The sequence below is a fragment of the Rhincodon typus genome, unplaced genomic scaffold, assembly GCF_021869965.1.
Source record: "Rhincodon typus isolate 14 unplaced genomic scaffold, sRhiTyp1.1 hic_rhity00002217, whole genome shotgun sequence".
In the NCBI taxonomy this organism is placed as follows: Eukaryota; Metazoa; Chordata; class Chondrichthyes; order Orectolobiformes; family Rhincodontidae; genus Rhincodon; species Rhincodon typus.
The window spans coordinates 1-25,000 of NW_025967855.1; the positions used below are offsets into that span (position 1 = coordinate 1).

The 25,000-nt window shown below is 39.9% G+C and overlaps 1 protein-coding gene across 1 annotated transcript; it reads left to right on the forward strand.

Moving 5' to 3' along the window:
* The first annotated feature begins 1,670 nt into the window (after nt 1-1,670).
* Nucleotides 1,671-24,623, forward strand: LOC109914520 (aldehyde dehydrogenase 7 family, member A1). Its single transcript, XM_048593017.1, has 10 exons — nt 1,671-1,834; nt 5,458-5,502; nt 8,608-8,685; nt 12,897-12,994; nt 13,140-13,181; nt 19,597-19,691; nt 19,848-19,932; nt 23,456-23,562; nt 24,061-24,177; nt 24,504-24,623. Exons 1-10 carry the CDS (start codon nt 1,686-1,688, stop codon nt 24,603-24,605), a joined length of 918 nt encoding a protein of 305 aa, XP_048448974.1. The 5' UTR covers nt 1,671-1,685; the 3' UTR covers nt 24,606-24,623.
* The last annotated feature ends 377 nt before the right edge of the window (nt 24,624-25,000 follow it).

Below are 25,000 nucleotides of genomic sequence, written 5' to 3' on the forward strand. Positions count from 1 at the left end.
AAGGTTGTGCATAAAAAGGTTGTACCCAAACTGTGCGAACATGCAAAATATTTGCATTTGATTAATTAAGACTGCATTTATTGATACATCATAATGTAATTTTCATAATCACTCAATGCCCAAAAGTGCCTTAAAAATACTTACATAGATAGAATCCCTACAGTATGGAAACAGGCCCTTCGGCCCAACAAGTCCACACCGAACCTCAAAGCATCCCACCCAGACCCATCCCCCTATAACCTATCTAATCTTCACATCCCTGAACACTACGGGCAATTTAGCATGGCCAATCCACCTAACCTGCACATCTTTAGACTGTGGGAGGAAACCGGAGCACCCGGTGGAAACCCACGCAGACATGGGGAGAATGTGCAAACTCCACACAGACAGTCACCCGAGGCTGGAATCAAACCCGGTCCCTGGCGCTGTGAGGCAGCAGTGCTAACCACTGTGCCACTGTGCCGCCCCGAAGGAGATTCTGGGAGATATTGGCACTAGACTAATAATCCAGAAGCCTAGGCTAAACTCTGAGGACATGGGTTCAAATTTCACCATGGCAACTGGAATTTAAATTAAGAAGTGTGGAATTGAAAGATACTTGCAGTATTGCTAACTACATTCATCAGTTACCGTAAAAATGGATCTGATTCACTAAAGTCCTTTAGGGAAGAAGATCTGCTACCCTTAACTGGTCTAGCCCAATGTAACTCCAGATCCTCCACAATGTGGCTGATTTCTAACTTCCCTCTGAAATGGCCTAACAAATTGTTCAGTTCAAGAGCCACTAAGAATGGGCAACAGATGTTACCCTCGTCTGTAAAGCCCATATCCCATAAAAGAATAAAGTGAAATTTGAATATATCATCCTCAAAACAATACTGAATAGTAAACTTAACAAAAATAAAAACAGGACTGTTGGAAATAGCAGGCAGATAGCATCAATAAAGAGAAGCAGTTAACATTTCAGGCCATAACTTTAATCAGAAGAGCTAAAAAATTAACTGTGTTTAGTTTTTGTGACTGTGACAAAACTTGTTTTGAAATGAATTTTTCTGGTTATGTTAAAGTGTCAGATTTTGGTGGTAATAGTATTTTTCTCATGTTGTAATCTGGAGACTCTAGAAGTTTAATATTCTGGTGCTTTTTAGGACTTTATAAAAAAAAAAATTCAAAAAGCCTTTTTTTTTCACAGTTCTATCCTTTCTCCTACTATCCCTTAAAGCATTCGATCTTCAAGCATATTTAATTGGTTTTAACTTATTTAAAATTCTCAAAATCCAAGTTTAATTCTCCATTATATTAGTCTTGCATGGAAAGTGATTTGTATGGAATTGGTCAGGTCAGAGGAAGAGAAATTCAGAGTGCAGTAGATTTGAGCAACTGCAGTTGTTAAACCTATGGTGGGACTCCTCACTACAGCTAAAGGTCAAACATTAACATTCCTCAACCTTTTGGGTACATAATTTGTTTAACTTTAGGTAGATAATGACTATAGGGTATATTGTTCTTACTATTTCTCCCACTCTCACGCCACATCTTAACTGAAAGTTTAGTAAAAAAAAAAATTCAGTGAAATAATGTAAATGATAGGAAATGGGACCCATCTCCATGAAGTTCTCTCCCCGTATTTTTATTTAGAGAGTCTGAAACAAAGCTACAATGTATTTAACTTGTACTTGACTTCCATGAAATCTTTCCAAGGTCCTGGACATGCTCTAATTGAACAATGGAATCCACTTGGTCTAGTAGGAATCATCACTGCATTTAACTTCCCAGTTGCTGTTTATGGCTGGAATAATGCCCTTGCACTTGTCTGTGGAAACTGTTGTCTTTGGTAAGTATTTTTTACTTATATGTAGGTAATCCAAGCTATATCCATCCTGCTTTTTATACTAATACCTTTGACCAAACTATGAAAATGTATGTTTCATTGTATAACTTCATTGATGGAAATTTTGCCGGAGACAAGATAGATCTGTGTTCGATTTTCTACTTTTCGTTTGCAGCCAAAAGTGATGGGTACATTAGCTGAAGGTATTTCCCTTCCTCTCCTTTTTGCTGGCTGTAAGGACAGCAAGCCAGCATCTTATATGTCACCCTTTTGTTATCAGCCTACACAGGATTAGACTTCTTTGATTCAATTTTAAAACTAACACTGAGTAACATGCAAAAATTGCTTGTAAATTGCAATTAAATTCACTCTTGTCATGTTGCCACATCAGAGAACAAAATTCCAGTCAGGTCACTGTGTAATTAATAAAGTTAACCGCATCTTGTTTAGTTTACCCTACACAAAGCGATAGTGACTTATAGCAGAGACAACAAGGTGCAGGGCTGGATGAACACAGCAGGCCAAGCAGCATCATAGGAGCAGAGAGGCTGACGTTTCGGGCCTAGACCCTTCATCAGAAAAGGGGGAGGGGAAGGGGGTTTTGAAATAAATAGGGAGAGAGTGGGAGGCGAATAGAAGAGGGATAGAGGAGAGGATAGGTGGAGAAGAAACAAACAGGTCGAAGAGGCGGGGATGGGGCCAGGAAAGGTGAGTGTTGGTAGGGAGTTAGGAAGGGGATAGGTCAGTCCAGGGAGGACGGACAGGTCAAGGGGGCGGGATGAGGTTGGTCGGTAGGAGATGGAGGTGCGGCTTGAGGTGGGAGGAGGGGATAGGTGGGAGGAAGAACAGGTTAGGGAGGCAGGGACGAGCTGGACTGGTTTTGGGATGCGGTAGGGGGAGGGGAGATTTTGAAACTTGTGAAATCCACATTGATACCATTGGGCTGCAGGGTTCCCAAGCGGAATATGAGTTGCTGTTCCTGCAACCTTCGGGTGGCATCGTTGTGGTACTGCAGGAGGCCCAGGATGGACATGTCGTCTGAGGAGTGGGAGGGGGAGTTGAAATGGTTCGCGACTGGGAGGTGCAGTTGTTTATTGCGAACCGAGCGTAGGTGTTCTGCAAAGCGGTCCCCGAGTCTCCGCTTGGTTTCCCCGATGTAGAGGAAGCCACACCGGGTACAGCGGATGCAGTATACCACATTGGCAGATGTGCAGGTGAACATCTGCTTGATGTGGAAAGTCTTCTTGGGGCCTGGGATGGGGGTGAGGGAGGAGGTATGGGGGCAGGTGTAGCACTTCCTGTGGTTGCAGGGAAAAGTGCCGGGTGTGGTGGAGCTGGAGGGGAGTGTGGAGCGGACAAGGGAGTCATGGAGAGAGTTGTCCCTCCGGAAAGCAGATAAGGGTGGGGAGGGAAAGATGTCTTTGGTGGTGGGGTCGGATTGCAGATGGCGGAAGTGTCGGAGGATGATGCGTTGGATCCGGAGGTTGGTGGGGTGGTACGTGAGGACGAGGGGGATTCTTTTTTGGTTCTTATTGGTGTGAGGGATGAGGTGCGGGAGATGTGGGAGACACGGTTGAGGGCGTTCTCGACCACCGAGGAGGGGAAGTTACGGTCCTTGAAAAACGAGGACAACTGAGATGTACGGGAGTGGAATCAACGCATCATCCTCCTACTATCTTTGAAGTGACTTATAGCAGATGAGTTGTCAGTTTCGCCCAGTTTAATAGTTATTAGTGCGGTTTTGGTTTTTATTAATGCTGCAACTCTTGTTACTGTACTCTTATATCCAAGTTGTGGAGTAACTGTACAACCTGCTCCTTTGCATACTTTGCAAACTAAATGCACTCCTTTTACTTATTGTTTTTGCTCACTGCCCAAATATTAAGATGTCTTTGTTGCAAGACCTGGATGCTAATTTCTAAGAACCTGTGTTTGGTTCCAGTATTAACTTTAATTTTAAATTTAGGCATTTTAAAATTGCGATTGTGTGATGTCTTGTCACATTGAGATAAATATTACACTCCTTACCACGTATTGCGTCATTGTACAGATCTCAGAATGGCACTGTATCTTTAAGACAGATAAATGAGATCATGACATGCAGTGCTCTAATATAAAAAGTCTCCTTCTTACCTTGTGTACAGACAAACAGTAACTCAGACAGCCAACCAGCTACTCAGACAGTTATTTAACTAGTTAGCATGTCAACTGTGTAGAAAATGTGATAGTAACATAAGTAAGCAAAGACTTCAGAATATATTTAAGTCTGAGATATCATATTAGTATTATTCTTCATTGTTAATAAACTTTCAGATATCTGTCTCAATAAAACAACTAAATTCTCTGTAGTATATGTTGTGAGGGTAATGTATAGAAAATGACATCCCACCACTCAATTCTAGTGTTTTACTTTAATTCTACCAATAGTGATATAACAGCATGAGAAATTGAGAAATCAGGAAATGTTGCTGGCAGGCTCCTAAAATTGAGTTTTAAGGAGATTGTTGATGGGGATGTTTCCTAGACATGGATCTGTCTGTCATATACCTTTTAGTTCCAGCACTTAGTTCGTGGACTTAACTAACATCTAAATTGATAAACTGCTGCAAAACAACAATAGAATAGAAGAATTTTACAAGAATTAATTTTTAACAGATATGGTATTAATTTGGACAGTGTTTCCAAGGAGCCGGTTCCAAAGAGCTAAATGGCCATGTCTGATGTAAAATTACACACAATGTTTCCTAATTTTTTTCTTCTCCATAGATCCCTGAGCCTGCTGCTCCATTCACTAAGATCATGGCTGATCTGTCTGTATTTTAAATTCCACATTCCCGTAAACCCCCATAACCCTTGCTTGACAATAATCTGTCCGTTTCTCTCAGCTTTCTGTAGTATTGAGCTCTCCGTCTCTGATACAAGCTTCCCCTTAATGCCTTTTGCTATCCTGTGTGCTCCTTGATATCTAAGGTGCCCATGGTTGGGAAAGCTCTGAGCTTTTCCTTGCAGTAACATGCCTTCTTTTTTAAATCTCCCCTACAGTTCTGACACAGATTTATCTTCATGCAGCTATTTCCTGCTGGATGCTGGAAATCTGAACAAAAAACTGAAAGCACTGGAGAAACTGAGCAGGTCTGGCAGCCTCTGTGGAAAGGGAACCAGTTAACAATAACAGAAGTAATCTGCAACCTCATTTTGAGTCTGCAATGACTTCCTGCATGAAGGAAAGTTGCAGCATACTTGAGACTCTCTCTCTGTCTGCCAAACCTTCTGAGCTTCTCCAGAACTTTCTTTGTTCAGTGTTTAAGTTTTATTTTGGCAATTGAAACCTTATCTGACCCCCTGTGGTCCTTGACATCCATTGGGCACTAAGTGTGGATATAGGTGATGTTTTCTGTTATGGGAATGAGATGCAGTTTTAAAATCGTCTAAAATGCATGATTACATAAACCAAGAGAGTGGCACTAAGTTAAAATGCTCAGAGTGAAGACACAATGTAGACACTCCTGCACTGTGACAATTCTGTGATAACATGGATGGCTACCGATCAAAATCTGGGGTGAGGTTTGGATGAGATGGGCCACTTGTGCCTCACATTTATGATTCTATCTATTTTATGTTCACAGGAAAGGCGCTCCCACGACTCCTCTGACTAGTGTAGCAGTTACACAGTAAGTATATTTTCTATTGACACGTAATGGTTTATTGTTTTCCAGCAGGTATAGATTATCCCTAGTCCTAGGTATATTTGTTATGTAATTTGACTCTTTTATATTGTAATGACCTTTCTTATGGATACTCAATTCTATTTAAGTGTCATAACAAAAATGAGAGCTCATGGAATTGGAGGCAACCTGCCAACACGTGCAAAGGAGGAGTTGGGAAGTAACTCTGCCTGCCAATATCTCTACTCATTTTTCTTTTGGTTTAGTTGGAACCTATCAGGCCTATATAACCTCCATATACACCAAAACCCATCCCACTGGTTGAAATACCGACTGTCTGATATCTTACACTAAACCCATAGTCACGTGTTCCTTATATTTATCACATGTCTCATTTCATTTGCATGTGGTATACATACTGTTTCAGAAAATCGTGCACATAGGTGCAGGTGTTGGGCTTTCCAGTAGCTTAAGTTTAGTGTGAACGCTTTAGTTGTCTTCTAGATATGTTATTTATCACCGTATAGTTGACGACAATTGCTCCCTCTGTTATCGTGTCAATGTTGAACATGGGATCCACATACCAGGAAGCAACATACAATTCATTTGAGCCCATTTTGTAGAGAATTCTATCTGTGAGCATAATAATTGAATTAGCTAATGCCAAAGTCTGTCTGCTCCTTTTCCCTTCTTCCCTTCTTCCTTGACTGGATATTGAATTATGGGTGGTGGCACCTGGTCCACTACCAGATTGAACTGATGGTGATGTACATTGAAATAAATAAATTAACTTGGTAGATATTATGGAGACATGGCTTCATGATCACAAAGATTGATGAGTAGCACTGTTAGTCAAGGATTTGTGCACTGGTTCGAGATGACCTTGGATCATGGGATCAGGGTGTGGGATCAGGGTGTAGAATCAGTCTAGGTGGAAATGAGCAATAGTACAGGAAAGAAGTCACTAGTGGGAGTGGTCTAACAGTAACTGCAACGTATGACAAAGTATATAAGAAGAATTATTGATAAATGTGTTTATAGGGACAGCAGTAACCATGTTAGTTGGCAAAATCAGATAGGTGGTACTGGCTTGGATAAGATCACAGAAGGCTTTTCAGATAATTTCTTAGAGCAACCTGTCTTGGAACTGCCCAGAGAGCAGATTATATTTGACTTGTGTAACATGAGATAATTAATGACCTTGGAGTTAAGGCACCCATAGTTAGAGTGACACTAATGAGTGAATTTTCCATCCAATTTGAAAGGGAGAAGATTGGGGCTAAGACTAGTATTTTAAACCTATTTAAGGGCGAGTATGTTGGCATGAGAACTGAACTAACTGAAGTGAATTGGTGTACTCATCTGTAGGATAGATTAATAGAGACACAGTTGCAGATGTGGGAAAGTGTGAAGTTCTTCCCTTTGACAGGTAGAATAGTTTAAAAAATTAATAAATGTAAATATATGAATAATAAATGAGTAATACAGAAAGAGGCCTGCAGAATTCTAAGATACAGAGGGATTTAGGTGTTCTGGTGTGTGAATCATGAAAAATTAGTATGCAGGTACAGAATGTAATCAAAAAGGCTAATGCAGTGCTATTTTCTTATATGAGGAGAATTGAACATAAAGGATATTATGCTTCAGTTGCACAGGACATTGGTAAGAGTACATCTCACATACTGTGCACAATTTTGCTCTCCTTTTTCAACAAAGGATGTAAAAGCTTTGGAGCTGGTTCAGACAAAGTTTACTAGATTGATACTTGGAATTGGTGGATGCCTTGTTAAGGCACGTTTGACAGGCTGAAGATTAGAAGAGTGAGGGGTGAACTTGATTCGAGTGTACAACATTTTGAGGGTAGCAGAAGGTCTGGGTTCAAGTCCCAACTGCTCCAGCAGTGTGTCATAACATGTTTGAAGAGGTTGTTTAAAAATATCTATAAGATCCTGAATAATCTTGACAAAGTGCACATGGGTAGAATGTTTCCTCTTGTGGATCAGTCTAGAACAAGGATTGGTGTCACAAAATGACAGTGGCCCTTTCAAGTCATAGACTCATACAGCATGGACACAGGTCAGAGATGAGAATTTGTTTTTTCCGCGGGTTGAGCAACTTTGAACCTCCACCTTTGAAGAGTGGATAATTGAATATTTTTAAGACCGAGGTCGATCAATTCTTGTCAGACAGAGAAACCAAGTGTTATTAGGTGTAGGTGGGAAAACAAACAAATCAGTCACAATCTCATTAAATGATAGGACAAGCTTGAAGGTCTGAATGGTCAATTTTTGCTCCCATTTTGTACATTCACATGTGATTTCTGACTCTATTTCCAACCAACTTTTGTTTACTCTGATCGAAAGTCTGATCTTCTGTAACTTGGCTATAAAACTACTCCCTCTCTAATGTTTTGAGGCATTGCCAGTCACTCATGAAGGTCAACTACTTCAGCTGGCAGCTAGTTGTTTTGCAACCAGAATCCGCCACAGTCTGGGTCTGGAATGTCAATTTCTCCCAACTCCATCAATTTACAGAGTTTGTCCCCTTCGTGCAATTTCATATTAGTTTTAAGTTTGATTAAAGCTTTTATTTTTGAAAAAAAGTTTAGGAGAACTGCAAAATAAAAGTTCCTTTGAATTAACTTTTCTGAATTCATTTGCTTTGTAAGCCTCACACGATGCCCAGCTTATTCTGTTTATTTTCGTAAGATTTCATCTTTCAAACAATTGTTTCAGTTAGCCTGGAAGCTTTCTGTGTAACTAACGCTTGACCCTTGAGCTGTTGCAGTTGACTGATATTTAATTATCTATTCAAAATTATGCAAGTTTAAAATTTAAGCTTAAATTTCAGTTTCACTTCAGTTGTCCAAAAAAGCATAATTTCACCTTATTTCCATTTTGACCATAAAGCATTTTAAATGTTTGGTGGATTGTGTCCTTGTCAGTGTTGGAATAATTATTAATGGCTTTAAAAATAACCCTGTAAAGTGTTCTTAATCCTAAATTTATGGCTATTAAAATGCAGACATTCTGTACAGCTTTAGTCTTTTTAGCTTTATCTACTTCTGAAATTAAAGTTTTTGCAAGTTGTTCTAATTTTCTCTCTTTACAGAATTGTTGCTCAAGTTTTGGAAAATAACAAATTACCCGGAGCTATTTGTTCCCTTACATGTGGAGGTGCTGACATTGGGTAAGTGAATAAAGAGTAATGACAGCAGACTAATGCTCTTGAAGTATATTAATTCACTTGCTGAACTGTGGGTATCAATTATTGTCCCACTCGCCAGTACAATAATAGTTAAGAAAAAAATACAAGTTTGTTACAATTTCTTATGCAAGTTTATTAGTGAAGAAATGATGGACTTGGTGAAAATTGATTTTCCATAATGAACTCTTACATAAAGTACCTTCCATCCTTTATAATCCAGATTAAACGTCCATGATAACTAGTCACATGAATGACCAGAAGTATTTGAAATTCTTCAAAAACAATTTGATGATGTAAGGAGAAAGTAACCAGAGGATGCAATTTTGATTATAAACATTGAATATATTATGTGAGAGCATGTTTCTGAATCGTCTTAGAATATATATAAAATGTGTGGCATATAAACATATTCCACTACCTTCCTGATGGATTGTTAGGGATGGCCTATCCAGCAACAGCACATCCTGTGCAAGAATATTAAAGATGCAGTTAGAGTACTTTCCATTTGGAACAACACAATGTAAGCAATGTTAAATTCTTGCCGAATGTTGTTGCCATGTTGATCCACTTGCCATCAGCTTACTGCAAAGCAGTTCTGTTCAAATAGGGTTCACTTCACATGTTCCTAGACCTTCCCACAAGGGGAAACAACCTCTCAGTATCTCTCCTGTCAAGTCCCCTAATTATCTTGGATGTTTCAATAAGGCTGCCTTTCATTCTTTTTAAATTTCAATGAGAACAGGCTGACTCAACCTCTCCTCATAAGACAGTCCCTCCATACCTGGAAACAACTTAGTGAACCTTCTGTGGACTGCCATCAATGCCCATTTCTCTTTCCTTAGGTAAGGGATCTAGTCAGTGTTTACGTATTCCAGCTGTGGACTCACTACTGCTTGCATAGTTTAGCAAGACCTTGCTATTTTTATTCTCCAATCCCTTTAAAATAAAGACTAACGGTTCATTTTTTTTTCCCTATTATCTGCTGAATATGGATGCTAGCTTTTCGTGATTCATGCCCGAGGACCCCAAAGTCCCTCTGTGCAGGAGTTTTTTCTGCAGTCTTTTCCCATTTTAAATAAAACTCAGGTTTTCTATTCTGCCAGCCAAACCTCACATTTTCCCACATTTTATTCCATTTGCCAAGTCTTTGTTCTCTTACTTAACCTGTTTATATTCCTGTGCAGACTCTTCGAGTCATCCTTGCTGCTTGCCTTACCACACCACTTACTCTTATATCATCCGTAAATCTGGTGATAGTACATTCACTTACCCCATCCAGGTTATTAATATATCTTATAAATAGTTGTAGCATCAATGCTGATCTCTGTGGCACTGCACTAAATACAGGTTGCCATCCTGAAAATAGCCGCTTTATCCCAACTCTCAGTCTTCTTTAGTTAGCCAGTCCTTTATCCATGAGAATGTTCTATCCACACTACCATGGGCTCTTATCAGACATGATTTCCCCTTCATTAAACCATGCTGACTCTGCTTGATTATACTTCTAAATGCTCTGCTATTGCGTCCTTTATAGTAGACTATAAAGACTATATAGATTTATAGTAGACTTCCAAATGACAGATGTTACAACTAACAGACCTGTAGTTATCTTTCTGCTGTCTCTTCCTTTTTGAATAAAAGTGTTACATTGGCACTTTCCAATCATCTGTAAATTGTTCCAGAGCCTAAGGATTTTTGGAAGATTACTGCCAGTATATCCATCGACTATCATAAGACCAGAAGTGAAGAAGATTTGCTGATGATTGCATAATGTTCAGATACTGTCCAAATGCAGCAAAACCTGAACAATATCCCCAGGCTTGGGCTGACAAGTAACATTCCCACTAAACTAGGGTATGAGCAAGAGAGAATTAATCATTGACGTTCAGTGGCATTGTGATCAAAGAATCCTCCACCAGAAACTGAACAGGACTAGCTATGCAAAAAACTGAAGCTCAAAGATCAGGTCAGAGGCTATTCATTATGCAGTGAGTAACTGATTGCCCAAAGTCTACCCACCATCTACATTTAGGAGTACGATGGCATTCTCCCCAATTACCTGGATGTGTGCAGCTCCAACGACACTTGAAACTTGACTCCATCCACGACAAAGCAGCCCACTTGATTTGCACCACATTCTCAAACGTCTGCTCACAACACGCTTGACGTTCAGTAGCAGCAGTGTGTACCATCTACAAGATGCACTGCAGAAATCCACCAATGTTGCTTAGACTGCACTTTCTAAACCCATGATCACTACCATCTGGAATGTCAAGGGCAGCAGGTACATGAGAATACCACCACCTGCAAGTTCCCCTCCAAACCAATCATTATCCTGACTCAAATGTATTGCTATTCCTTCCCTTTTGCTCAGTCAAAATCCTGGAACTCTTTCCCTCGCAGCATTACGGGCTACTGCTCCAAATGGATTGCCACGATTCAAGAAAGTAGTTCACCACCACTTTCTCAAGGGCAGTTAGGAATGGGTAATAAACATTGGCCCAGCCAACAAAGTCATTTTTTCCTCTGAATCAGTGAAAAAAAGTTTGTATCACTGTCATCACTGACCATTCTATTCAATTATGTTCTTAGTTGCTGAGGAATGAAGGTTGATGTTAGTTAGCAAGTTGCTTTGAACATGTTTACTTGGGTGCCGCAGACCTTTATGTCCTAGAGTCAATACTGAGGACTCTCCGAGCCTCTCGGCTGTACAGTGCCCTGCCTCCGTTGTTAGTGAATCAGCCCTGATGGTGGTATTGATGGAGGATCTTGGCTGAGATACACAACTCACTTTATGACTGTTGGACTGTCGCTTAACAACTTTTTGAGAATGCTGTCCAATTTTGGCACAGATTCCCAGTATGGGTGACTTTGAATGTTGTCATGGCAGTGTGGGCTGTTGTTGCTTCCTGTAGCTATCTTAATGCTGATTGGTCTGGCATAATGGTTTGGTTGAAATGACCAAAAACATGCCATTTCTGAGGCATTATTGCCACATTGCTGAGTATCAGGATGGGGTGGGAGCATGATGAAAAACCATTCTCTGCCCTTCTGACCCCTTCTCCCTCCACCACATTATTTAGCAACCTCCACATTGGCTTTACTCACTTCTGGACTTGGGTCTGTTGTTGGTCCTAGGCCTCTGGTGGGTGCATTCCTCACAACAGCCACCACTCTTGGTCATACTGGACAACAATGGAGAGCTGTCAGTCTAGAGTAACTGGCAGCTCTCAGAGAATTGGATTCCTAAATCCTGACACTAGCCTGTTAAGGGCCTGATGAGCTTTTAATTCTAGAGGACTTCTCCTAGGACATGCACACAAGGCTCCTGCCAATTCTCCAGTGGAGGGGTTCAAGACTCCTATCACCTAACATTAAACTCCTCCAATTAACTGGCTTTAAATTCCACAGCTGTCATAGTGGTGTTTGCATGCATGTCACCAGGTTATTTCTCTAGATTACTTGTCCTTTTTTTTTTGAAACCACTGTATGACTGTATCTTTAGTTTGGTGCAGCTGTCGAATTTTAGCAGCGGGATTCATGAAGTTTTGAAATCTTGATGTCCTTTCCCTTTTAAGAATGCAGATAAATTAGTGGCTGCATCAAACTAAGAGCCAATGGTGTCAAGAGGAAGATCGTTTTCTTTACTGCAAATGGTTAGGATCTGGATCGCACTGCTTAGAAGTGGTGGGGAGGGAGGTTCAATTGTGAGTTCGGGAATTAATAAACGTGTGTATAAAATAGATTAGCAGCGCTGCAAGAGAGTGGGACTAGCTGAGTTGCCCCCGATGTAAACAGGTGACAAGCTGAATGACCTTTTTCTCCATAATATTGTGTGTGTAAAAGAAACTCGATGGTAACCAATTCAACATTAGAGTTCATCCTACGATTATAATGCTAAATCTTTTGTCTATTACTGTAATTTTCCACATTACCAAACAGAATTGCAGTGTTAAAATATTCCTCTCTGTAATCCATTATTTATATAAAATAAATTCCAGATTATAACAAAACCAAGATTATTGCAAAACTCTGCAGGCATTTCAGTTAATGTGATTTTGAGGAGAAGCTAGTATCTTTCAGTTATTGATTGTCCAGCTGGCTACAAGCAACTCAAAGTTTTCTGTGATTTTTATACTTGAGTACTCCAGAAGTTAACTGATATTCTAAAGCTGTTTTTGATTAATTTTCAGTGCTGCAATGAGCAAAGATGAACGAATAAATCTCATGTCTTTTACTGGTAGCACAAATGTGGGCAAACAAGTATCGTTAGTGGTTCAAGAGCGATTTGGTAAGTAGTCATTTGTAGATGCAAGTAATGAAACTTGTATGTTTTCGCAACAAAATGCACAGTGTGAAGTAGAAATTGGTTGACTGTTGATGACGGTTTTGTGAAGATGAACTATAATGTTTTTCTCTTCTGTCTGCACTTCCAGGGCGATTGCTTCTGGAGCTTGGCGGGAACAATGCTATCATTGGTAATGTGTCAGTTTTGATCCAGTGTAATCTTTAGATATGAAGCTAGATTTTCAGATTGGAGAAATCTGTCCTATTCCTAAGGCAAAGAAAAAAAAATACATTTAGATCTAGAGTAGTCATTTTAGTGTTATTTCCTTTTCTTATTTGAAGTATAATTATGAGCTTGAACAAAAGAAAACATAAGTGGCTCAGTGGTTAGCACTGTTGCCTCACAGCGCCATGGATCCGGGTTCGATTCCAGCCTCAGGCGACTGTGCAAACTCCACACCAGATATTCTCCCCGTGTGTGCGTGTGTTTCCTCCCACAGTCCAAAGATGTGCAGGTTAGGTGGATTGGCCATGCTAAATTGCCTGTAGTGTCCAGGGATGTGCAGGCTTGATGGGTTAGCCATGGGAAATGCAAGGTTACAGGAATATGGTAGGGATGTGGATCTGGGTGGGATGCTGTTCAGAGGGATGGTGTGGACTTGATGGGCCAAATGGCCTACTTCCATACTGTAGGGATTCTAAAATGCTATAACTATTACCCACAAACTGGGGACTGGAGTTTGTGAAATAGTGACATTTCATGAAACTCTGGATTTATGCATCCTGATGTTGTAAAACCCTTGAGGCACATTATTTTAATTCTGAACAGGTACAAATAATTGCACAGTTAAATCTTGAACATAGAGAGTTATAATTCTCTGGAGTGAATCATTACTAAAATGACATTTTTTAAAACAAAATGTACTGGATGAAATTGTAAAATAGTATCCTTCTTTATTGATGTTGCTGCAGTATCTGTCAAATGATTGATATTCAGGCTCATTATAAGTGTAAAGGGCGGAATTTAATGTTTGTGATGTGGGTTTCACAGGTTGGCTAGATGTTGAGGAAGGCCTGTTGTATTAAGTGCCAGTCAGGTAGTTATGTACCCACCATTGGGCCTTCCCCAGGATGAATAACTCTGGGGACAAACATCCCACCACTTCAAACTACTGGGAGAAATCAGAAGTCGCACAACACCAGATTATAGTCCAACAGGTGTACTTGAAATCATAAGCTTTCGGAGCGTAGCCCCTTCGTCAGGTGACTTCACTGGCACCTCCACACCCTGGCTACTGGCAGAAGTGGCACCTGTTGGTAGTTCACCCACCAGAGGCCCAGGATCAGAATGGAACCTGAGGTCAAAGGTGAGTGAGGGCAGGGTGGGATTGCGGGAGGAGGAGAGGCGATTGGGAGGTAAGGGGGAGGTGGACTTCCAGTGAACTTTGTTCCTGATGCCACGTTGCTCAATCAGTGTGCCAGTGTGACTTTGAATAAGGAAACCACCTATTCCACTATGGGCATTATTTACTTGAGGACCTGAATGAATATATCAGGGTGGGAAGGTTGTTGACCAGTCTTTCTGCCTCAAACTTAATTGAATGTTGGATCCTCATACAACACTCTCCCACCCAATTAAATACCTACCCACCTTAAAAATTTCCAGTGGGATTCAGATTCCACCCTCCGTATTCCCCTGAATGGACATTCAGTGCTATCTTGGGTTTACCATTGAGGACCAACTCCAGTAAATTATTTTATCTGATATTCTGTTTTACTTGGCAGTAACGTGTTCTAAGAATATTTCACCTCTGCCCTTCAATATTTGGCTGACCACTGTTAAACTATCTTGTGGATACTTCTGAATAAAATGGATTTCCATTGATAGGGACAGAATCCAGGATAACCAGTCCAGTTAAAAAAAAACAAACACAAACAAGATCAGAAATTGCTGGAAAAAAAACTCGGGTCACACAGCATTTGTGGAGGGAAAGCAGAATTAATGTTTCAGTCCAGTGATCCTTCTATTGAACAAGCAAAACAAATGTTTTTCCCCTAAACGTTGTTGCTTTTTAAAATAAATCTAGGGATTGTGTGTCATCAGAATTAGTTGAATTAAGTTAATCAAAATCCCACAAACAGAACAATTAAAATAAATAGGGAAAATGCTGGGGAATTTCAGTAGGTCATAGAGAAATACAGCATGGAAACAGGCCCTTCGGCCCAACCTGGTCCATGCTAACCATGGTGCCCACTCAGATAGTTCCAATTGCTGGCATTTGGTTTGTGTCTGTCTAAATCTTTCCCATCCATGCACCAATGTAAATGTTTTTGAAATGTTGCTATTGTACCAGCCTCAACCACACTCTCCGGCAGCCCATTCCATACATGCACCACTCTCTGTGTAAAGAAATTGCTCCTCAGGTCCTTCTTAAATCTTTCCCCTCTCACCTTAAACCTCTGCCCTCTAGTTTTCAATTACCCCTGCCTGGGAAAAAGGCTACATGCATTCATTCTATCTATTCCCTAATGATTTTATACACCTCAATAAGATTACCCCTCATTCTCCTACGTTCCAAGGAATAAAATCCTATCCTGTCCAACCTCTCCCTATAACTCAGGCCTACTAGTCCTGGCAACATCCTCGTAAACCTTCTTTGTGCACTTTCCAGCTTAACTATGTCTTTTCTATAGCAGGGGTGACCAAAACTGTACACAGTATTCCAAGTGTGGCCTCATTAACAACCTATACAAGTGTAACATAACGTCCCAATTCCTAGACTCAATGCCTTGTCCAATGATGGCCAGCATGCTAAATGCCTTCTTCACCACCCTGTCCACCTGTGACGCCCCTTTCAACAAACTATCAAATTGTACTCCTAGGTCCCTCTGTTCCACAACACTCAGCAGGACCTTACCATTTACTGCATAAGCCCTACTTTGGTTTGACTTTCCAAAGTGCACTTATCTGTATTGAATTGCATTTGCCAACCCTCAGCCCACTTCCCCATCTGATCAAGATTGCTCTGTAATTTTTGATAACCTTCGCTATCAACGATACCTCCAGCTTTTGTATTATCCACAAACTTAATCATGCCTTGTACATTCACATCCAGATCATTTATGTAAACAACAAACGTTCCAGCACTGACCGACATGCCTGAGCTATTCATGTTGCTTTTACTGGGATCGCTTTTCACTCATTCATGTGTCTTTTCCCCAAGAGTTCTGGAGTTAGGTTTTTCTTCTTGCTGCTAAACACAAAACTGCTTTTCATAGAGAGTCTGACTTACTAGTCTTTGCAATAATTTTATGAATTGCTGCTGAATACAAGCTGACACAGGAATGTTGACATTCTCAACAGCTCTTTGGAAATTTGGAGTCTGTCAGTCTCCATTGTTAACAAACTGGCCGATGCCTTTGTCTGCCAAATCTACATACTTTGCAGCTTCTTCCCAATAAAACAATCTAAGGTTTCCTTTGATTGCCAGCAATCGAACCACCTGCCCTAAAATAAAACAAAGAACTGCAGATGTTGGAGATCTGTAACAAAAACAGAAATTGTTGGCAAAACTAAGCAGGTCTGGCAGTATCTGTGGATAAAAAACAAAGTTAAGAGTTCGAGTACGTTGATTCTTCATTAGAACTGATAGCAGCTAGGAAAATATGGTATTTACGCTCACGATGAGATGAGGGTGGTGGAGAGGTGAGTGGAAAGCTGGAGATGGAGACCAGGGGTGGGCAGTGGGGAGCGTAGAGAGAGAGATGTGGATGGGGTAGGCAGTTGAGGGAATTGTTGATAGTAGGCCATGACAGAAGAGAAGCTGAATAAGTGATAATGAGAGCTGAGATTAGGAGAAGAATGGCCAGGCTGTACTGAAAATGACACATGTCATTGAAAAGACCATGGTGTGAGGGTGGGTAAAAAAGATGGAAGGACTAAATCAGGCTCTATACTTATTAGACTCGATGTTTAGTCCCAGAGGCTGTAGGGTCCCCAAGCAGAAAATGAAATGCTGTTTTCAAGCTTACACTGTGTTCGCTGGAACAACAGCAAGTCCTGTGACAGAAATGTTCGCATGGGAACACAGTGGTGTGTTGAAGTGGCAGGCAACTGAAAGCTTGGGAACTTTGTGACAGTGTTCTGCAAAGCAGCCACTCTGTCTGTATTTCATTTCCTTATAGTTGATGAGACCACATTGTGAGCAGCGAATACAGTGGACCAGATTGAGTGAAGTACAGGAAAAATTACTGCTTCACCCAGAACGTGTATCTGAGGCTTTGGATTGCAGGGAGGGAGGAAGGAAACTGGCAGGTGGTGCACCTTCTGCGGTTGGGGAAGGTGTCGTTGGACTGTGGGAAGGTGTTGGGAATGGAGGAGGAGTGGACCAGGGAATGGTTCCTGTGGAATGCTGACAAAGGGAGGGTAGGGGAATATGTGTCTGGTTGTGGCATCTCGCTGGAGGTGATGGAAATGATGGCTAAATAGTTGTTGCATTTCTCTGGTGTTTACCTGCAAATTTGCTCCTTTACATCTCTCCTGATGGTGTCTTATAGAATACACCCAACAGTATAATGCTTATGCCTGTTGTTGCTTAACTCTAATCAAATAGAATCTATCTTCAGCCCCCTCCAGAACAACCCTCTCTGGCATTTAATCAGTATTGTCAACCTCCTTCCTTCTTTTTGTTTCCTTTCCTAAATACCTCGTATTCATGAGGCCCCTTTTGGAATACTGTGTTCAATTTTGGTCTCCCTGCTATAGGAAAGGTGTTGTTAAACTTGAAAGGGTTCAAAAAAAGATTTACAAGGATGTTGCTTGGGTTGGAGGGTTTGAGCTATAGGGAGAGGCTGAATAGGCTTGGGAGCTATTTTCCTTGAGCGTTGGAGACTGAGGGGGTGACCTTATGGAAGTGTATAAAATCATGAGAGGCATGGATAAGGTGAATAGCCAAGGTCTTTTTTCCCAGGATAGGAGTCTAAAACTAGAGGATATAGGTTTAAGTTGAGAGTGGAAGGATTTAAAAGGGGCCTAAGGAGTAACTTTTTCACATATAGAGGGTGATGCATGTATGGAACGAGCTGCCAGAGGAAGTGGTGGAGGCTGGTACATTTACAACATTTAAAAGGCATCAGGATGGGTACGTGAATAGGATTGGTTTAGAGGGATACGGGCCAAATGCTGGCGAATGGGACTAGATTAACTTAGGGTATCTGGTCGGCACATGTGAGTTGGACCAAAAGGTCTGTTTCTGTGCTCTACATCTCTGACTTTACTTAGTTTTAAGCCTCTCCTTTTTCTGAGCCAGGTCTCTCTCATCACCACAATGTCATGTACCATCACCTTCCATATCTGTGCCAATAGCTCACCAACCTTAGTTACCACAGTTTGTATGCTGGCACACATGGATTGTAAACCTAATTTTGACGTTATTGCGTTCTCTTCCTACCTCACTTTTTTTTTTGCTCTTGCGCTCCCAGAGAGACAAATTCACTTCAGGCACATTACTTTGCAATGGAAATCTCCGATGTGGAATTCCTTGGAGAGTTCACCTGCTAAAAAGTTATGGTGGGAGACCAGCAAAATCTTGTGTGGAATTTCAGGACTAGTTTTGCTTTCTTGAAATGATTGTTGGTTAAAGGGAATTCAAATTCCATACAAAAAGAGTACAGGTGCCATCACCTGGTAAGAATCAAGTACTGCAGAACTGACATTGCTGGGAATGAACCTTTACATTCTTGCTTTTTTCCCCAATGATGGTTAAAATTGAATTCCCGGTTCAACCACAAGACAAATGAGATATTTCTTACTTTTAAATTTGTGTCTTTCCATTTTATTTGTTGAAATGTAAATCACGCTTTATTATGTCCAAAATGTCCTTTTAATATTTTTACTTTTCCCACGATATGAAAGGAATGTACAATATAGAGCTTTTGGACACCGTATAAAGCTCTTACAGTTTACTATAAATGATCATTTATAGCATTTGGATTCTTTCTCAGTTGTAGAATCAGCGATATTTAACTTTCCCATCCTCTTAAGAAATGTCTTTATATGCAGCCTGTATTGTTAAACTAAATACACTGGGTTAATTGGTTTTTGGAGAGCAGTTCACTTTGTTACTTAAAATTGAAGTCCAACCATGACATTAACTGTTTGTGGAACACTGAAAATTATTTGACCAATGATTATGAAATGACATCTCAGCAGGTAACCAAATGTTTAGAACATAAATTTTATTTTTTTCATGTACCTAATTTAAAAAAAAGTACCCTGTAAATTCAGTGTCATACTTTTAGAAGTGCTGAGATGGAAATGGCATTGCATGGTTAATAAATTGCCATGCTATAAGATTGTCATTTCCCATAAGAACAAAGCAATGTAATGGCTGAAGTTGTAATTTAATACATTTAATTATATTTTTGTGAAGACCAGCAAGGGCTGATGGTCTTCTGTAGTACCAGCTGGAGGCTAAATATCAGATGAATAACTTTGTCGCTATATGTCCCAAAGAATCTGCAGATTGTGAGCAGTTCTCGGAACAAGTTTGTTCTCTAACTGAATCTCTTCATGGAATTTGACTGGTGTTATCTTATCACTGACAGTGTTCGATGACGCTGATTTAAACATGGTAATTCCATCTGTTCTCTTTGCTGCTGTGGGGACTGCAGGGCAGAGGTGCACAACAACTAGACGTCTGGTGAGTTATAACCAAGACTGCCCAGTGTTTTTCTGAATAAATATTTGCAAAACGACTAACCATTTGTTTTATGAAGTTCATTTGATTAAAAATCATTCTATAACTTTGCAGAAATTTAACAAAAATAGAAATATTAAATATTGCCTTTTTTTTTAGTTCTTACATGAAAGTATTCATGATGGTGTGGTGGAAAAACTGGTCAAAGCTTACAAACAGGTCCGAATTGGAGATCCATTAGACTGTAAGTTTTTTGCTCCTTTCTTGAAAACCCATTTACTCATTATTTGAAAACCACTATAAATTGTTATGGACTAGACCCCTCAGAATATTTTAGGAAGGTAGCCTAGACTCTAACTACTACTTATTTTAAAAGTACTTGTGAAGTGCATGTTCCAGATGTGATGCGACTGGTCAAATTATTTGATGTTAAGCAAAACACAATTTATTTAAATATCATAATTAAAATACAAATGAAAGAAAGAGGAATTTAGAATAACTTAACTATTGGAAGACTTAACCAAATCATAGATACAGTACCTATTTCTAATTAACTGTTCCAATAAAATAACATCCCATAAACACATCCCTTGGCAAAACGGTAAATTCAGACGCAGATTCTTACATGCAGTTCTCCAATCCAGGAGGAAACAACATCAAGAGAGATTTCGGAGAAGTTAGCAGCTAGCATTACTTATTGAAGCTTCCCACTCTTCTGGGACCCCAAACGGCTTCTGACTGCTACAGTTTAAAAGAAACTACAGAGCCTGGTCTGTGAGAGTTGGCCACTCCCCTTCCATTGTTCCAACTATTTATAGACAAAACCTAAAGGCCTCCTAGTTATTTACTTAAGCTGTTTACAGGAGTCCATTTGTAACCTTTTGCCCACACCATCTCTTTTCAAGAAAACCCAGGACAAAACAACCTTTTTAAAGTGACAGCATCGTCATAAAAGCATGTGAATTATTTCATATGTTACCATGAAGTGTCCCTCACTTAAACTGTTCAGGAAAATCACTGAGCAGGGAGGCTTGAGATAGTTTGATTAAACATTCAGTACTTGTGAGGATAATTAAGTAATTCAGAACTGGATGTTAGCAAACATATGAAAAAGGAGCACAATTAGGCTGTTAAGCCTTTTTTGCCTGCTCTGCCATTCAATAAGATCATGCTGATCTGCTTATACTATGTTCTGACCTATTTCTAAACCCCTGCCTCCAAGCGTCCTGGCTTTCAAAAATCTATCTAATATATCCACCCTGCCTTAAAAAGACTCTGATTCCATGGCCTTTTGAAGAAGACAGTTCCAAAGACTCTCAACTCTGTATGAGACATTAAATCTCCTTATCTTTGTCTTAAATGGACAGCCACTTATTTTTAAATGGTGACACCTCATGCTAGATTATTTCACAAGAGGGAAGTTTGCTCCCACTTCTGCCTTGTCAAGAGCCCACAGGACCTTACAGGTTCGATTAAGTCATCTCTTCCAAACTCTCATCTCATATAAAACTAGCATGTCTGACTTCCTCATAAGAAAACATGCACATTCCACATTAGTCTAGTAAGCTTCTCTGAATTGCTTCCAATGCATTTGTATCCTTTTTTTTAAGAGCATAGTGTTCAATACTGTGCACAGTATTCCAGATGCAGTCTCACCAGTGCTCTGTATAACTGAAGCATAACCTCCCTACTTTTGTATTCAGTTCCTCTTGTGATAAACAATAATATTCTTTTAGCTTTCTTACTTGCTTTTTGTAGCTTGCACAACTAATCTATTGTGATTTATATACTATGACGGCCAGATCTGTCTGCATCACAGGGCTCTGCAATCTCTCACTATTTCACTAATCTACTTTTCTGGTTCTTCCTGCCAAAATGGATGAGTTTGTATTTTCTCAACATTATCCTTCAGTTGCTAGATCTTTGCCCACTCGCTTAATCTGTCTATATCCCTGTGTAGGCTCTTTATTCTTCATTACATTTATTTTCCGACTTATCTTTGTGTCATCAGAAAATTTAGTAACCACGCCTTTGGCCCCTTCATCAAGTCAGTTACATCAATTGTGTAACATGGAGGCTGCACACTGAGCTCTGTGGTACATCACTTGTTACATTGTGCTAGCAAGAAAATAAAAATGCCTATACTCTTTCCTGTTAGCTAGCAAGTCTATCTGTGCCAATATGCTATCCCTACATCATGAACTTCTATTTTCCACAGTGGCCTTTCATGTGGCATCTTATGAAGTGCCTTCAGAAAATTTAAATACAGTACAGAATCAAAGTCAAATTGGTCATTTAAAATTTAAAATAGAGAAATGGGATACAGCCGATTGTGACAAGAAGCTTAAAACCAGCATTAATGCTGAAACCAGCAGGTACCAGCAGAAGCAGCATTCATGCTGCCAATATATAAAAAAAAATTGATGCCAAGCTCAGACAAGGCTTGTGGATGTGTTTAACTTGTCCACCTTCTACATTAAACAGTTAGGAGGCATGTCATTTCCTTTTGCTATCTGTGATCAAAGCCCTGATTCCTGAATAATTTTTTAAAAATCTTCGGTTTTGTTCTATCATGCCTATTTCAGGTTGTGACTATGCAGTAATGCTATAGTTAAGATTAGATTATAAGTAAGGTGTAATTGTAATACTGGCTTCCACTTACATTTTAATCGGTAATCCTGTGATGTTTGATTCCCTCACAAGAGGTGATGTGCATCATCTACCTCCAGTCTCCAGCACCTCACTAGCCATATCTCTCTCCCTCCTTGGTCGTCCTCTTCCTCTTCATAGTCTGGACTTGATGCCCACTTCTTTTGGCAGACTAATAGCTTCAAGTTGTTGCCTGTTCTGTTTGCCACCTCTTGGCACCCACTCGGAAAAGCTAACGACGGAAGCCTAGGGATTTTGAATTTCAGCAAGCAGTTCTTTTGGTGATACTTATAATCTCGCCTTTTGCAATGTTTGTGACAGTAACGACAACCTGTGACATTAACGCTGTACAAACTGGTCCCTGAGGTAGGGAACCCCTAAATACACATGGCTGCAGTGAGACACTGCTGACAGCTAAGATATGAATGTTCAAGAGTGAAAATTGTGGCACCACAAGCATCAGCTAGCAGAACCACAGATGTAAACCACTGAGGTAGATTTGCAAACCATTTACAATTCAGCATAATAACTAAAGGAGTAATGGAAAGGGATACTAATACACTGGGAGATAAGGGCAATTAAAATTTGACCAAAGGCAATACTATCAGACACCTCCCTATGTTGTTTTCAAAAGACTTACACTTTTCCTTAGAATTTTAGAAAATCAGAATTATTGCCAAAATGTTTTTGTTTGTTTTGCAATTCTCCCTTGCATAGATGTTGAAAATGCTGGTTGCGAATTTGAACCCTGCTACAAAAACTGGATCAAAAACAGAAGTTGCTGGAAAAGCTCAGCAGGTCTGGCAGCATCTGTGAAGAAAAATCAGAGTTAACGTTTCAGGTCCAGTGACCCTTCCTCAAGCTTTTTTCTTCACAGAGCTGCCAGACCTGGTGAGCTTTTCCAGCAACTTCTGTTTTCGTTCCTGATTTACAGCATCCGCAGTTCTTTTGGTTTTTACAAAAATTGGGTTCTTGTCTGCAGCGTAGATTGATTTCTGCTGATTTTTTTTGGGTTGACTCTTGATGTTTGGAACAGAGTTGTTTTAAGTACCATATTCCAGATTTTCAACTGCTGTATGGTGCAAGTACAGTAAATTTTTAAAATATTTTTCTTTCAGCTACTACTTTATATGGTCCTCTCCACACTAAGCAGGCAGTGGATATGTACAAGAATGCAGTGGAACAGGCCAAACAGCAGGGTGGCACCGTGGCTTGTGGTGGAAATGTAAGTCCTTTGTTGCAATGGCAGGATGAGATGGGGTCTAAGAGAACATTGAATCGGAAGGATTCATCTCTGTAGGACTTTGCAGAGGTATGGTGCAGTGACAACAATCAACAAGATGAGGATTGAAAATTTACTATATTTATTAGTTAGATAAGTGGGACAGGCCAGTACAATCTCCAGATTTTAACATAGAACAGTACAGCACCGTACAGGCCCTTCGGCCCATGATGTTGTGCCAACCTATTATCCTACTAAGATCAATCTACCCTGTAGGTTTCACTAAGATGCTACACTAGGTTACTTCTGGTCACGACTCATTTCACTATTATTCAGTTGATTCAGCTTGAATTAACAGACGTATCCTGCATGTGATGCCAATGAAGAACGTCTGAGCTTTAATTCAAGTTCGAATCCTCTTGTTTTCTTAAAGTAAATATATTTAAGGGCCAAAGAAAAGTGACAGGTTTATTAATATTGATCGCTGCTGTCTTGTGATAGGTGATTAATCGTCCGGGAAACTATGTGGAGCCAACTATTGTGACTGGACTTCCCCATGATGCATCAATTGTTCACACTGAGACATTTGCTCCCATTCTGTATGTGCTTAAGTTTAAGGTAAAGCAAAAGTTTATGTTTAAAATGTAATGTGACAGAGCACTGGACAGGTGAACCTTTTACACTATCTCAATTTATTCTTGAAGTAAAATACTGACTCTTTGCAATTGAAGAATTCTAACACAGTTGTTTTTTGTTTGGGTTTTTATAATTGCACAAGAATTTGTGGAACATTTTGGTTATGGTGCAGTGGCTCACGCAAAAGCCTTGCACCCCATTCTGAATTAATTTATAACACACAACTGTTTGGTGTCAATATATTGTTTTCTATGTTGTGAACTTTTCTACACTGCTTTACATCTCTGAACGCTGAATTATTTTTACAGTCCGAAGATGAAGCATTTGCATGGAACAATGAAGTTAAACAGGGGCTGTCTAGTAGCATCTTCACCAAGGATATAGGCAGAATGTTTCGTTGGATGGGGTAATAATTTTTATTCATTTCTTGAGAAAGTGGTTTTTAAAAAATAGATGTATAGGTGTCAGATGTATTATACTGATACAGCTCTTTGTAAGAATAGAATAAGAAGTATTTGTTCTTGTGCGTCCAGCCAATGGCAATGTTCCCATTTATTCTTGTTCTTGCTTTCCTCTACCCCTCACCCCACGTACAGGTTTTGACTGCAATTTGGTTTTAAGCACAAGGATTCATTTTTGGAGAAGTGGCTTCTATGTTGTGAAAAAAAATGTAAATGATTGGAACTGAAGTAGCCCACGTGTCATCTGATTTTGTTTTAAAGTTTCACTTACATTTGGCTCATCAGCTTTTCTTAAATTATGCTGAATGAGTAATTGCGAATGTGCAGTCTTTCAGATTTCAAAT

Coding starts and splice junctions, on each gene's coding strand:
- LOC109914520 (XM_048593017.1), top strand. CDS start 1,686: ATGAAATCTTTCCAAGGTCCTGGACATGCTCTAATTGAACAATGGAAT. Junction 1,835..5,457: donor TGTGGAAACTGTTGTCTTTG/GTAAGTATTTTT, acceptor TTATGTTCACAG/GAAAGGCGCTCCCACGACTC. Junction 8,686..12,896: donor TGTGGAGGTGCTGACATTGG/GTAAGTGAATAA, acceptor ATTAATTTTCAG/TGCTGCAATGAGCAAAGATG.